General features: G+C 40.0%; 2 protein-coding genes across 15 annotated transcripts in view; one reads left to right on the plus strand and one right to left on the minus strand.

Annotated features, from left to right (window-relative positions):
* Positions 1–13927, plus strand: part of LOC136241707 (uncharacterized) — a 28183-nt gene extending 14256 nt beyond the window's left edge. For 7 of the 9 annotated variants that reach the window (XM_066032966.1, XM_066032960.1, XM_066032964.1 and 4 more), the window contains 3 exons: positions 8896–9571; positions 9627–11372; positions 12611–13927. In XM_066032966.1, the coding sequence (XP_065889038.1) occupies positions 8896–9571; positions 9627–10638 (1688 nt within the window). In that variant the 3' untranslated portion in view covers positions 10639–11372; positions 12611–13927. Of the gene's footprint in view, positions 1–7783; positions 7943–8895; positions 9572–9626; positions 11373–12610 lie in introns of those variants that run through there. The other 2 variants (XM_066032961.1, XM_066032967.1) reach the window with 2 other exon arrangements.
* On the minus strand, positions 260–7892 carry LOC136241709 (uncharacterized). 6 transcript variants are annotated; one of them, XM_066032970.1, is made up of 5 exons: positions 6356–7892; positions 5906–6295; positions 3560–5841; positions 471–3500; positions 260–413 (listed from the first exon to the last, which is right to left on the minus strand). In XM_066032970.1, exons 1-2 carry the CDS (start codon positions 7752–7754, stop codon positions 5988–5990), a joined length of 1707 nt encoding a protein of 568 aa, XP_065889042.1. In that variant the 5' UTR covers positions 7755–7892; the 3' UTR covers positions 260–413; positions 471–3500; positions 3560–5841; positions 5906–5987. The 6 variants fall into 6 exon arrangements, with proteins under 6 accessions (XP_065889042.1, XP_065889043.1, XP_065889044.1 ...); XM_066032971.1 differs by having other exon boundaries at positions 471–3475; positions 3527–5841; XM_066032972.1 differs by having other exon boundaries at positions 471–2278; positions 3412–5841.
* Positions 13928–15297: the final 1370 nt, after the last annotated feature.

The raw sequence follows: 15297 nt of genomic DNA on the forward strand, positions 1-15297 counted from the left end.
TTATAATAAGTTACACAAACACTTCTAGGATAGACATAAAGCTGCAAAAACAGCAGCCATACATACATGTATAGCTAGCATAAGTCATAGAGCCGTGCAGTCCGTGCTATTTTGCATAACAAGCTTATAAATGTATATAAAAGCCCTACAAATGGGCATTACTTTGACTGTTAGGAGGGGCCTCTAACTTTGGCTTTGCCTAGGGCCTCCAGAATGCTAAGGCCGGCCCTGGTCCTGGTAGAGAATCAACATGGCTTTCGAGCAAATCATTCCTGTGTCACACAGCTACTAACACTAACAGAAAACATATCGCATGCATTGGATCATAAGAAACAAATTGACATTATACTCCTAGACTTTGCCAAAGCTTTTGATACAGTTCCTCATCAACGACTTCTCACCAAGCTTCAACACTATGGAATTCAAAGTAACACATACAATTGGATAAAGGCGTGGCTTTCTAACCGTACCCAACAAGTACTCCTTGATGGTGTAACATCTAGTTCTGTATCCATAACATCTGGTGTCCCCCAGGGGACGGTACTTGGCCCGCTCATGTTCCTACATTATATCAATGACATCATTACCAATATAAACTCACCTCTAAGAATATTTGCTGATAACTGCCTCTTGTACAGAATTATTAATACACCAGAAGACACCGCTATATTGCAGCAAGACCTGGATCAAATTGCTAGTTGGTTAACAACCTGGCAGCTTAGACTGAATATCACCAAATGTGTACTAATTCGATGTAATAGATCTCATTCACCGATTCATCATCATTACACTTTAAATCATTGTATCCTATAACAAACTGATAGTCACTCATATCTTTGAGTCACGCTAGACAAGACGTTATCATGGTCACAACATATATCAAACATTGCTAAAAAAAGCATCAAATACTTTAACTTTCTAAAACGTAACTTAAGTGACTGTTCACCGAATGTTAAGGCATCAGCTTATCTAACAATGGTTCGACCTCAGATGGAATACGCTTCTGTTATTTGGGATCCATATTATATAAGTGATAGAGATAAATTAGAGTCAATTCAGCAAAGAGCAACTAGGTGGGTTTTAAGTGATTATAGTAGAACTAGTTCAGTATCATTAATGTTACATCAGTTATCTTGGCCTACCTTACAAATTCGACGGAACATCTCAAGATTACAACTATTTTACAAGATTTTTCATCATCAAATATCTCTGTCAACCACAACTTACTACCTACCTGTAACAAGAGACACACAACACTACCACCCTTATCATTTCATTCTCCCACCTGTGACCTTTATTAACCACATCACATCTCAAGGGCAGCAGAACAGAGGGGGCCTAGGGGGCACATGCCCCCCTATTCAAAATGTAAGGGGGCAGTGCCCCCCAAAAATTTGGCTGGAAACTTTGCAGCATTCACAGCAACATACATGTACAAAAATTAGAAGTGCAAATAGAAGTATACATAGAAACAGGAGGGGTATTAACGTTAGTGTTATACAGCTCAGTGACCGTTACGTACGAAGATACATAGCTTACAGCTTAGTGAATCACGTGATGCATCCAATTGTAAGCCACAATCGATTCATATACTTTTGAGCGCACAATTACAGTTCATTGGTTTAAATTGTACTCTGTAAAAAGACGTGACCAGTTGGTAGGGGATGTTGTTTCCGAAGATATTTGTTGTAATGGCGTACAGGACTACAGCAACGTGTTCATGAGTAAACTAGATAAGAACAGCAATTGTACTGGAGTATTCTAATTGGAGAGCAGCAGCTACTTTGTGAAAAGATCAGTCCATAGATCAGTCGTTACTAATAATGTACAGTACGTTTATGGGAGACTGCCAACATTGTTTAATAAGTGATTACCCCCGAGGTATTGTGATTGATTCCAATGTAAATCACGTGACTTACTGATCAAAAGGAGTCACTGTTGCTACAACAGAGTGAGAGTGAAAAGTAGTGGATGAAGTAAACAGGGGTGCACTACGTACAGTATGTAGCCATAGTCAATAGCTAGCGTAATAAGGCTTGCACACAATAGCTAGCTAGGTGTGCATAATAGGTTTTTTTTTTAGGTTTTTATATTACTCTATTAGGGGCCCATATGAAGATGGGCTCCAAAACGTATACAGAATCAAACTGTTTGTAGGTTCTACTGCCACTAGCAACTGTACTTTGGAAGGTGATGGACGTTCCGTCTTGGGATGCCTGGTTGTTGATTGTGTAAGTGCCCCCCAAATTGCGGACAGCTTCCTCCGCCGCTGTCACATCTACAATCATATTTTCCAAGAACAATCAAAGAATAGAACAACCTACCCACATCTATTCTAGACACAACTGACTATGACACCTTTTCAAATAATTTACAACTATCACCTATCCAATAATTAACTGTATTTGTGACCCAATTTTGGAAAACCATCCTTTTGGGCACATGCAAAATTTGCAGAAAAACTCAATTGAAGATTTAAGCATTTTTTAAAAAATTATTATTTTTTTACACATTTGGATAAAGCAACTATTAAGCCTTCTTCCTGTGAAAATTTCACACCCAAAGCTTCTTTCTGCTAAGGGATATGGATGATTTTATCAGACCATGTAGTGATTTCACCATGCGTGGGACACCAATTAACTTACAAATGGGGTGATTTGTTTAGGTGCTAGAATGGTTAAAACTAAGTCTTAGACAATGATACATGACTTTTAATTGAAGAAAAGGACCAAGAACACTTGATTTAACAATCAGAAGTCTCTTTATAATATTTTTAGAGAGTAGGAATGGAATTATTTGTAAACAGAGTGATTTGTCACAATTTGTCACACTTAATTACTCACAGAATTCAATGCATTAATATGAACAGTTACTTTGTAATGTACGTATTAGACAGTAAATTAACCATATCTCTGGAACCCTTCAAGATATCAAGCTGAAATTTTGACACAAGATAGATAAACACCCAGTGCCTCATTTTATCTACAAAAGAGAAAATTGACCAATGTGCCAAAAAGGATGGTTTTCCAAAACTGGGTCACATATTAATTCTGCTGTATGCTGTTTCTTTTTTCCCTGGGCATTTATCAGCTGTACTGACTGCCCGGTACAATAAATAAATAAAATAAAATAGTCAGATTAGGGCAAGCGACCTTGTACAAAAAAAAATTTCGCCCGGATCTGCAAGAACCCCATATGTTAGCACATTTTTCAAATTCCATTTTATTACATTTTCTTTATCTAGATAGCCAAATAGATGGTCAACCGAAGTTTCAGCTCTACAAGCCAAGAACTTACAAAGTACAAAGTGGCAACAACTGATGTACAGTGACAATACTGAAAATAAACTACAGGCGCTTAATTAAACGATCATAACTTACAAATGCACTCTTCTACCAAGATACAACTTACACCATAGGGTTCTCCATGAACAGGTGAATCCATTGCTGGGTAAGTTTTGTCTTCCAGGCCTTTCCTACGACCAGGGCAAAGGCAATTTTCTACGTGAGAAAAAAGGCAGACTAACGTTCATATCTTCCGTATCCTTGGGAGTACTGACACGAAACAAAGATTTGTGAACTCCTCTTGCTTTGGGGATCACGATGCTACCAAGGTTTATGCCTTTATCATCTTCCTTCACTGTGAAAGAAGCACTTAAAATTCACAGGGGAGCCTGTATTCTGCGGAATAGCGGAATAGCAGAATAACGGAATAAGCAAAAATCACATTCTAAATATTTCGTTATTGTTTATAGCCTCTATAATGTTTTAATATACATTCCTCATCTCGTAGAGAACATAATCACGATGTAACCGATCCTCGGGGGCAATCTTTAAATAGGATATGTACAAAGATATTCACTCTAGAACAATCTAACTAAGCTAAACTACCATCAAATACACTTCACTACACAATCGCTAGAAAACTAGAAGTTCTTTGTGCTATACTTGCTCATACCAGCTGTCACACACAAGTAACTGCCCGAATTTGTTAGAGTTATATACGAAGTGTTAGAGCCGAGGTTGGAGCTCTGATGTTGGGAGCTGAAAGCAGTATCATCCTCCGAATTTATTTGAAACACTTTAGGAAATGGTAACAGAGTTATAAGAAAAGTCAGATTATTCCATGCATGCAGGGTAGCTACCTAGGGGGTGGATTGTTTTGTCCTAAACTATTCGGCCAGTTAGCTAGCTAGCTAGCTGCTCGTGTGTGACAGCTGGTATGAGCAAGTATAGCACAAAGAACTTCTAGTTTTCTAGTGATTACGTAGTGAAGTGTATTTAACAGTAGTTTAGCTTAGTTAAATTGTTCTAGAGTGAATATCTTTGTAGCGTAAGCGATCGATTGTCGACCAGTATCCGCTTACCTTCGGCGGTGCCCGTACTATACCAGGCGCACTACGATTTATTAGTTTTACAATACCTTTAGTACAAGCATAGTCTCTGCCTGTACTTAAACAACAGTTTCTACGTGACAAAAAGTAGTGACAAGCGATTTCCTTTCTCTCCATTTGTTTCCATTTTCGACCACGGATATATTAAGTCGACCGCTATACATTTTCCGATATCTCAATGTCGACCACCCTGGTTTTCCCCTTTGCCATAGTAATTACATGTACGGAGTTTTACTATTATTCATACTATGGTGTTCTATAAATAGTAAGGTGTAAGTCCATATATAGTGTTACTAAAAATAGTGTTGTGTTAATATTGTATTCTAGAGTTTTCGGGAGTCAGCTGTTGTGTGAACGCGAAGGAGACCTTCGCCTTCGTTCAGATGATCGTAAATCGCCAGATTAACGCAGCTACTATGAATTAAGTAAGTGTAATAGTCGCTATAACCACTTCCTTTTATTTGAGGCTCCCCACAGCGTGATTCCCGGCCTTGTTAAGCTTCCCGTATCCCATTTCCATTCAGATTGTCACAACCGCAGCACATGTTGACATTAATTAAGCAGTGTGTTTTTATTATAATGTTATAAACAATATGTACAACATGTATCAATGGAGTATATAAGAGTGTAGGGTAAGCAATACTACATGAGTAGGGTTCCACAGGCATAACAAACGTACACACCACAATTTTCAAGACAATCGGTGTGGCTCCACACATTGCAATCTTCATTGGTACACCTCAGCCACTCGACTTGTTCTGGGTCCTCTTCGTGCAGCCCAAAGCAAACAGCACATTCATCCTCTGAAATCTCACGATGCTGAATACCACTTTCAGGACAATTGTCCTCTCGTTGCCGTTTCGCTGCTCTCTGACTGTGTGATGATGCGTTTTGCCTTTTTGATCCAGAATTGTTTCTTTCGTCCAACCTTCTTTGCTTTTCAGCCTTCTTCTGCTCTCTATCCTGCACTTTGCGCTTCTTTTCTTCATCTCGAAGAACTTTCTTTGCCTCTCTTTCTTTTTTCTTTTTGTCTTTTAAGTCTATTTCTTCTTGCTTCTTACGGGCTTTCTCTTCCAGCATAGCAATAGATTTTGCACTAGTCAAAACCCGGGCACAGCTCTTTGGTTTCGATTTCCTTTGTGTAGGAGTTGGATATACGAGGAGCTCTGAAAAAGGAGATCTTGCAGTTGTAGAGCTAGTAGCAGTACCCACGGTGCTTGTAGAGCCAGTAGCAGTACCCACGGTGCTTGTAGAGCCAGTAGACATACTCACGGTGCTTGTAGAGCCAGTAGCCATACCCACGGTGCTTGTAGAGCCAGTAGCAGTACCCACGGTGCTTGTAGAGCCAGTAGCAGTACCCACAGTGCTTGTAGAGCCAGTAGCGATACCCATGGTGCTTGTAGAGCCAGTAGCAGTACCCACGGTCACAACATCAGCATCCAAAATCTCTACAGCACCAAAGTAAACACGTACATACATACATAATCACACAGAATGCAAAGTTGTACTAACCAGGAGGGAGATGGTCAGGATGATACATCCGCATCCACTGCACATAAGCTGGATCTGTATAGATGTTGTACCCATTCTCAAATCATCTTTCAAATTTCTTGACCGTCTCTGCCAAAAAGGTGACTGGTTTAGCCGGATTAAATGGGCAAACACTTGTAGTGCGGAAGCCCGTAGCAGTACCCACTGTGCTAGTAGAGTCAGTAGCAGTACCCACGGTGCTTGTAGAGTCAGTAGCAGTACCCACGGTGCTTGTAGAGTCAGTAGCAGTACCCATGGTGCTTGTAGAGCCAGTAGCAGTACCCACGGTGCTTGTTGAGTCAGTAGCAGTACCCACGGTGCTTGTAGAGCCAGTAGCAGTACCCACGGTCACAACATCAGCATCCAAAATCTCTACAGCACCAAAGTAAACATGTACATATATAATCACACAGAATGCAAAGTTGTACTAACCAGGAGGGAGATGGTCAGGATGATACATCCGCATCCACTGCACATAAGCTGGATCTGTATAGATGTTGTACCCATTCTCAAATCGTCTTTCAAATTTCTTGACCGTCTCCACCGAAAAGGTGACTGGTTTAGCCGGACTCTTACTGGTAGTAGACTCGTCTGTTTCTTTCTGCTTGGGAAATTTGCTCAAGATTGCATCTGGGTTAAATGGGCAAACACCAGTGGTGCGGAAACCTGATGAAATGTTATTAATGGTCATACTCTTGGACCATGCTTCTGAAAACAAAGACGAAAAGTGAAACTTAGTAATGACCCGACTAGGATTAGCAAATAAATATCTGCGACACACATCAACCCAATGGGTCTTCAGTGGCTTAAAACAACTGGTGTCAAGTGGTTGACTGTCGGCAGTGGTGTGGGGAGGAAGACAAAATATTATGACATCTTCCTCAGCAGCTGTTTTGACCAAGTCTAGAGTGTAATGAGACGAGTGGCCATCGAGTAACAATAATAAAGGTCTACTGGAAACAGCATGCTTCAGAAAATGCTCTGAAAACCACTCTCTAAAAAGCTCTTGGTCCATCCATCCCAATGGTGACATTCCATAAAGAGTAGCAGGGACCTCTCCTTTAGCTAAGGCACTGTTGAAATGCTTTCCTGAAAACACTACCATTGGAGGTATGGTTTGCCCTGCAGCGTTGGCACAGGCAAGGATTGTTATTTGAGTCTTAGTTCCTGATGTGCACTGTCTCACCTTCTTTGTGCCTTTGGCTGCAACAATTCTCGGCAGTTTGTACTCCAAGGGTATGCCAGACTCATCACAATTATAAATCTGAGCTGGTTTGTCTTTCAGGCCGTGCTTAGTTAGTGTTTCATCGAGAAGATCAAAGTACGACTCAAAAACTGTACGGTTGCTCATCTGGTCACGCACCAAAGGAAAAGAATCACCCTTACGGAGTTTGATTTCTGGCCATCTTTTACAGAACTTTACCCACCAGCCCTGGGTAACTCCATTTTCCAGTTTAATGCCCTTCTTCTCCACCATAGCATGAACAATACCCAACACCTCCTTTCTGGTTTTTCCGTACCCCATCTTCGCACAATTCAACAAAAATTCAACCAGCTCCTGTTCTTCCTCTCGGCTCAAGTACGGTTTCGCTCTCATATTGGTGCCATGAATAACTCGCCCGGACAACCTGTCTTTCAATGTTGTCGGTGGTATTTTGTAATCTCGTGCTGCCTCATTAACGCCAAGAATGCCAGACTGTACGGCATTCAATGCGCGTACCATACCATCATCAGTCCATTGTCGTAGCTTCGATGGCCTTTTACTGGCCGGTTTTTGTACATTATTCAGGCGTCTTTCTCTTCGCTTCTTCTTCTTCCTCTTACGCGCCATAGCCTTTTTAATACGCGCCAATTCAAGAGCAGTAAATTTACGGATAACTTCAAGTCATTTCTGTGGTCGACTTTGTAAACACCTGTGGTCGACATAAGATACCGGTCGACATTCGGTCGCTTACGCTACATATCCTATTTAAAGATCGCCCCGAGGATCGGTGCCATCGTGATTGTGTTCTCTACGAGGTGAGGAATGTATATTAAAACGTTATAGAGGCTATAAACAATAACAAAATATTTAGAATGTGATTTTCGCTTATTCCGTTATTCTGCTATTCCGTTATTCCGCTATTCCGTATTCCGCGGAATATATATATATATTTTTTTTCCCGGGCTTGATGGACTGCCCTTGCCTACCACCCCCAGCACATAAATGGCCTGTGCTGGACAAACCGGGACTTTCTTAGTCCACGGCAAACTGAGACTCTGCCCGAATCAGCTCCACAATTGGGGGAGTCTTAACATAGTGACCGATGGATGAGCGGGCTCCGCGGATGCATTGGATGGAGGACCGCAAGAGAGAGAAAGATAGACAGCACCTTAACCACCCCATGACAACAGAGTAATCATCGCCCCACTTATTTGAAAGTTGACAAGCCAAGCGTTGATAAAAAACAAAAGCCTCATGAGCCAGACCACCAGAGGCAGACATTACCAGGGGGGTAAAAGAGGCATGCTCCTCCTCACGAATTCTCTGAGCATACGCGCGTTTCTTAATGTTCTCGTGCCTCCGATAACAGGAGGCCAGTGATGAGGACGCATTAGAAGCAGCCAGAGAATACAGGCTCCCCTTAAAATTTACGGATTTTTTTGCAATTTTGTAAATACCCCACCCATTGCATTCTACTGTATAAGGCTTGTGTGAACATAATTATGGGATTCTTGCAGATCACATCATATATAGTTTAGTATAGTTGTAGATAATTTAGGCAGCAACTTAGAATATATTGCCTACCAGGTAAATAGGAGTTTACTTTTAATGAGTGTAGATATAGGACAAAGATATAGAAACTCATGAAAATTTTGCCATAATACTCAGAAAACAAATTAATTATCCTCTTGCTGTATATGCTTCATTGGAATTAACCATTACAAATTCTGCTCAGATTATTTGTTTACTTTCTGGTGTGAATTTACAGATGTGATGGACTCTTCAGCACCAAAGTATGGGTACCCAGTACCCGGCAAGCAGAACACTACACCACAAGAGGTGATGACACAAATGTTCTTTGTCCATGATGATGAATGGGAAAGAATTTGCCAATCAGGAGAGTTTGACTATGTCATCATTGGATCTTCTTACTGTGCACTGGGCTTCATTACTAAGGTGGCAGAGAACAATCCTAAGGCAAAACTCCTTGTGCTTGAACAAGGCCAGTATTTCCACCCCACCCATTTTCAAAATCTACCTCCAGCCTATATATGCACATGGAGAGGAGCATCAGAGACTTTTCCCTGGAGCATCTCAGAAAAGACCCACCAAGGAAAGTACATTAAATGGCAACATGGAATGAACAATTTTCTGGGTGGCCGGTCATTGTTTTGGAATGGATGGACTCCTGAACCCACTGATGAAGAGATGGAACACTGGCCTCCAGAAGTTATTGATACTGTCCATAAATACTTTGGTGAAGTCAGAGAGCTACTGAACGTTGTTTCTGCAGATGAAATCTTTGTGACAAGCCACCCTGCAAAACCTGTGTATGGGAAATTACAAAAAGCACTTCAGCTGGCACTCAGCAAAGTCTCAGATAATGTTGACACCATTACCAGAATGATTCCAGGACCACTGGCTGTCAAAAGCAAGAGCCATAGGTAAGGAAAGTTACATACTTTGACAAATGTACTAAGGAAATGTATTGATTAATAGGTACCAAGACTTTGAGAAACATGCAGTCCCAGATAAGCTCTTGGATATAATCCTGAGCTCTGCAGATAAGGCACCATTAAAGATACGCATCAACTGTACCGTAAAGAAAATTCAACAAGATGGAAAAAAGGCAACTGTCCTGGAAACCAGTCAGGGTAACTTCAAGCTTGGTAATGCTAAACTGGTCCTAGCAATGGGCACACTACCTCCTACAACACTGATGCTTAACTCATTCCCAAAGAGCCAGTTTCCACAACTTGTCAACATTGGAAAACGTTACACATGTCACTTCATCACCAATGTTACCGCTCGACTACCACGAAGCATCCTTGATCACAAATCAGAACTTGGTGACTTAGAAATGGCTGCAATTTATATGGCAGGAGTGAGCAAGAAATCTAACCACCAGTTCCATATCCAGATGGCAGCCATAAGTGACACAGATCCTGTCAAAAATGCTAAAGATGTTTTCCAGTTTTATCTTGTCTTTCCTAATGCAGACCAACTGTCAGCTTCCACCAAACACGTAATTATTGCATGTTCCACACTTGGACAGCTGGATCACCACAACAAAGAGAACTGGTACCGACTGAATGATGGTAATGATGTCACTACTAATGCCACTTTACAGAGTGTTACAAACAAAACTGATGAGGAATTATGGGATGCTATGGACGATGCTACATTCCAAGTGATTGAACAGGAGATAGCATCTGGAGAAAACTATGTAGAGTACTGGCACCGTGAAGGGAGTTCTGGCAGCTGGAAGAAGACCAGGCCAACTGCAGAAATGATACGTGGACCAGCCACTGTCCATGAAGCATCCACAATGTGGATGGGAGGAGATGATGATAAAGAGGCACCAGTTTGTCTAGACTATCGTCCCAAAGGAGTGGAGAATGTATACATCACTGGTGCATCTCTGTACCCAACTGGAGCATCCTGGAATCCAACTGGTGTAATGGTGGCCTTAGCTATGCATCTAGGAGATATTCTTGAGCCTAAGAAATAAAAGACAGATTTGAAGAACAAAACTGTATATTTGATTTTAAGATTGTACGAGATTGTTTATGAACACAATAGCTAGTCAACTACTAGCGTATTTGGTAAAAAAAATTAAGTACACAATATATTGTGAAGCAAATCTTTGTAACAGCTGCATTAAACAGCTCATACACAACTTTTACAATGAATTAGAGCAGTGTGTTGACTTGCCATCCTTACAATCCCTTCAAGTAGAACAGGGAAATTTATCTACACTGCACTGTTTCTGAAATGTCAAAAAAGCTCGATGACCTTAGCTTTTAATACTGAATCAAATGTTGATGAAACTTTAGATTCTTCTGATAGTGTGCAAAACATGCAAACCTCGTGGTGCTCAGAACACCACAACATTTGCAATTCTATTTCAGTCCTTTCAGATAAGATAAAGGGTCTGTGTGATCATAATGACCAGTTGCAAAATCAAATAATTATAAATACAACTATTTCATCCTTAAACACTGCAATTTACACCTTACCCTATATGCACCATCATCAAATCCTGCAGAATTTGTTGATGAATATTTAAATAGAGAAAGACGTACGATGAATCTTGTAATTCTGAGTCTTCTGCTACCTTATCATCTGAACGTCAATTGGCAGGGTGGATCTAAGTTTTTTGAAAGGGGGGCTAAGCTGAACAGGGACATAGATAACTAGCCAGACATATTAGAAGATACCAAGCCTTCTCACAAGGCTCTAGTGGTAAGATTCATGTAGTATCTATCCACCCCAAAAACACCTTCGCTGTAAAAAAGGCGCACCCAAGAAACTACAAGTACCTGGAACCCAATGTAAAAATAAAAACAAAAAACAGCTCAGCTGAAGTGAAAAGTAACTGGTAACTTAAAGAGCTGATATCTGAAGCGGCCAAGAATACAACTAACTACAATTACTAAAGTTTAATCCATGCAAGAACACCTTGGCTATAAAACAGGTGTGTACATGAAAGTAACTGACAACTGAAATAGCTGATATCTGAAGCGGCCAAGAATGAATGGTCATATACAACTAATTCAAAAATTTAACACTGAACCTTTATAATTCAGCTGTGCTCTATATTCACTCTTGCTGCATCCTAAAGTAATTTCTTTTAACTCTAATTGGCTGGTAATTTGGCCGCCTCTTTTTTAATAGTCAGTATAATAGAGCAAAAAAAGGCGGCCAAATTACCAGCCAATTAGAGTTAAAAGAAATTACTTTAGGATGCAGCAAGAGTGAATATAGAACACAGCTGAATTATAAAGGTTCAGTGTTAAATTTTTGAATTAGTTGTATATGACCATTCATTCTTGGCCGCTTCGATATCAGCTATTTCAGTTGCCAGTTACTTTCATGTACACACCTGTTTTATAGCCAAGGTGTTCTTGCATGGATTAAACTTTAGTAATTGTAGTTAGTTGTATTCTTGGCCGCTTCAGATATCAGCTCTTTAAGTTACCAGTTACTTTTCACTTCAGCTGAGCTGTTTTTTGTTTTTGTTTTTTACATTGGGTTCCAGGTACTTGTAGTTTCTTGGGCGCACCTTTTTTACAGCGAAGGTGTTTTTGGAGTGGATATCACTCATTTTGTCAGTGATAGACTCTACAAATTGGTTTATAAAAGGTAAATTTTTTTGGAAATGAGCAATTAACATTAATGCAGAATATTGTCAGTAAAATCCATACATAATAATGACTGTTTCATAAGACCGTAAATTCAGAAGTATGAATTTACAGTGTAGTATGACTGTTCTATTAGAGTAAATCTATCTTTACTGCATGTGTGTGACAGATATATCTCATATCTGTGCATGTTAAATGCTTCAGACACCTAATTAAACTTGCAAGTGCCTAATTAGTTCACAGTTGCTACACAACTATAAATACATATATTGTAATTGTTATCATCATAATAATTTATCATGTTATAACCATTTTTTAATATTGTGGTCACAACTTTAGGATTGGAGCAAGAGAGAAAGGAATAGAGGACTCAACCATCAAGACTTGTATATGGGAGATGGAACAGTATTGCCATGGACAATGCTGGTACTAACCCCTCAAGGGTGTTGCAGTACAGTATAGATGCAAGACTAGAGCCTCGGTCGCCACCTTTTGACTGTGGTCACAACTTCAGGATTGGAGCAGCAGAGAAAGGAATGGAGGACTCAATCATCAAGACTCGGGGAGATGGAATAGTATTGCCATGGACAATGCCAGCACTAACCCCTCAAGGATGTCACAGTGCAGTATCGATGCAACCACTCCAACCAGTGCATAAGACCAGAGCCTAGATCATCACCTTTGACTGAAATTTTTATACTTGATGAAGCAATTAAAACTAAAAAGTTGTAGTACTTATACTTTCCTGTGGGAGCATGCCCCCCAGAGTCCCAGACTCCCTTGCCTGTTCAGCAGAATAATAGGATTGAACCTTACTACCACTTTCACCTTTATTCTGGTGGCCCAGATGTACATATCAGCAACATAATACAGTAGCTGTAGATAGTGCTAGTTAATGCCCCTAGGCAGAGCTATAGGGGAGGGCATTTTTCCTTGCTATCACAGTAGTTCTTCTCGCAGTTCTTTGCCTGGCCATCATCAACTGCAGTCAAAACATTAGTCTCGTCCCCCAGACCCTTCCTCAAGCATGCTTATCACACAAAAATAACTTAGTTTAGCAGTGCACAAACAATTACTGACAGCTTATACTATGTTAAAATACACTTACCGCATTGTTGAACCATGTATACCACCAGAATCCACCGGATTGACAACTAACACGTGATCTATTTAGGGGAAATCTCGTGGAAAGTCCCTAATTACCTTAAACGGGCACACGTGATACGTGGTTTTAAATTGAATGGTTTAAGAATGTAACTCGTGAGGCGTACTTTAATCGGCTCGACTTTAATGATAAACTCGAGCCCCTCGTGAGAAACTACGTCACTTGAGCAACGCTTGAAGAAGTAAGAGTCAAGAATACTGAGGTACTCTATGATATATGCCGGTCTTGAAGGCTAACGAAACGAGGAGTGAAGTTTGTGCAAAGTGTCACATCGCCACGCTGATTCACCGTGTTTGTGCGATAGGGTTTTTGGACCTGTCCACCAGATGTTGAAAGGAAATTCATTCCACCACATGTTGAAAGGAAATTCATTCCAACTTGTGAAGTTATTGATGTAGAGTAGTGGTGGTAATTATGAGACACTTAACTTCAAAACCATCTCATTACATGATAAAAGCTTGCAGAGAAATTATATTCTGCATTTAAACAAAGTCATGCAAGGCCAATATAGTGATATAAACATAACATCATCTCACTATCTATTTGGTCAGTTAGCAACTTGTACATACAAAACTGTCAATGCATGCATTATGGGACACCAGGGGGTATTATGAGACATTCGTAAAAATGCTGATTAGTGTTTTTCCATACTTTGCAAACCACTTTTAATTGAATATTTGATACAATATAGTATGTAGACAGTACAGAGACTTTATACTCATTCTTTTTCAACGTTAAGAGCTAAAATTACTAAAAACAACAAAAACAAAACTTACAAAAGCCAAACTATAGCCTGTTTTGTTTGTTGGTGTCAGCTAAATAACAAGACAATTTTCACAGATGAACTCATCAGGTATCTCCTCTGGTGTAATATCAGCACAGTAGGCATCAAGCCACAAACCACATTTGTCACATTTTATCCATAAGAGTGAAGATACATCTTCATATTGGAGGCCACAAAATGGACAAGTGCAAGTACTTTCTGAACTACAGGTACTGGAAGATGGAGAGACTTCTTTCTGTTTCTTTTCTTCAAGTTTCATTTTCTCTAGCCGCTCTTGAACAAGTCTCTCTTTATCAGCTACCTTTTGCTGTTGCCGTTTTTGTTTATCTGCTTTTTTGTCTTGTTTCTCTTTTTCTTTCTTTCGTTTTTCTTTCAAATTTTCTCAGCTGCTTTTGTTCTTCTTTCTCTGCCTTTTTTCTTCCCTCTTCCTTTAGCTCTTCAATAAACTTATCCTCTGTTATACATCTTGCCTTAGTAGTATAGCTTTTTTTTGTGTCCTTTTGGGGTTTGCAGGGGCGGATCTAGGATTTATAAAAGGGGGGGCTAACTCAAGGTACTAATCTCTTGGGTAAAGGTGTGTGAAGCACACTTCCCAGCATGCAAAGCATGCTGGAACTAGGGGGGTCTGGGGGCATGCCCCCCCAGGAAAAATTTGAAAAATAGATGCTAAAATACTGCAATTTGGAGACATTTCCACATAAAATTCATACCTGTAGATACTTTATATACTGCCTTTAGATTATAAGTATGGCTCTCTGAAGCATTTTGCTAATGTAAAAGTTTGGGTAGGTACAGACAACCAAGTACATGATGCACCCCTCTCACAATTGCACAACACTGAATAGGTGCATGTTAGAATAAGAATGTTGAAAGTGGAAATTTTTGAAATTTGAACAACACAAGATTGAATCTGAGAGCATTTTCAATGGAAATTGTGTACCTGAATTAAGTATTGCCATACATATTAACTACACAAGTAGATGAATGAAGCCCTTTAAACAGACCAATACACTTCATTGTATGTATAGGTGCAGGCAGATTTGAAAAATTCCATAACAGAACCAACTACATGTTTCC

This window comes from Dysidea avara, chromosome 12 (genome assembly GCF_963678975.1).
Source record: "Dysidea avara chromosome 12, odDysAvar1.4, whole genome shotgun sequence".
Lineage (NCBI taxonomy): Eukaryota > Metazoa > Porifera > Demospongiae > Dictyoceratida > Dysideidae > Dysidea > Dysidea avara.

Coding starts and splice junctions, on each gene's coding strand:
- LOC136241709 (XM_066032970.1), bottom strand. CDS start 7,754: ATGGCGCGTAAGAGGAAGAAGAAGAAGCGAAGAGAAAGACGCCTGAAT. Junction 6,296..6,355: donor TCCTGACCATCTCCCTCCTG/GTTAGTACAACT, acceptor TTGGTGCTGTAG/AGATTTTGGATGCTGATGTT.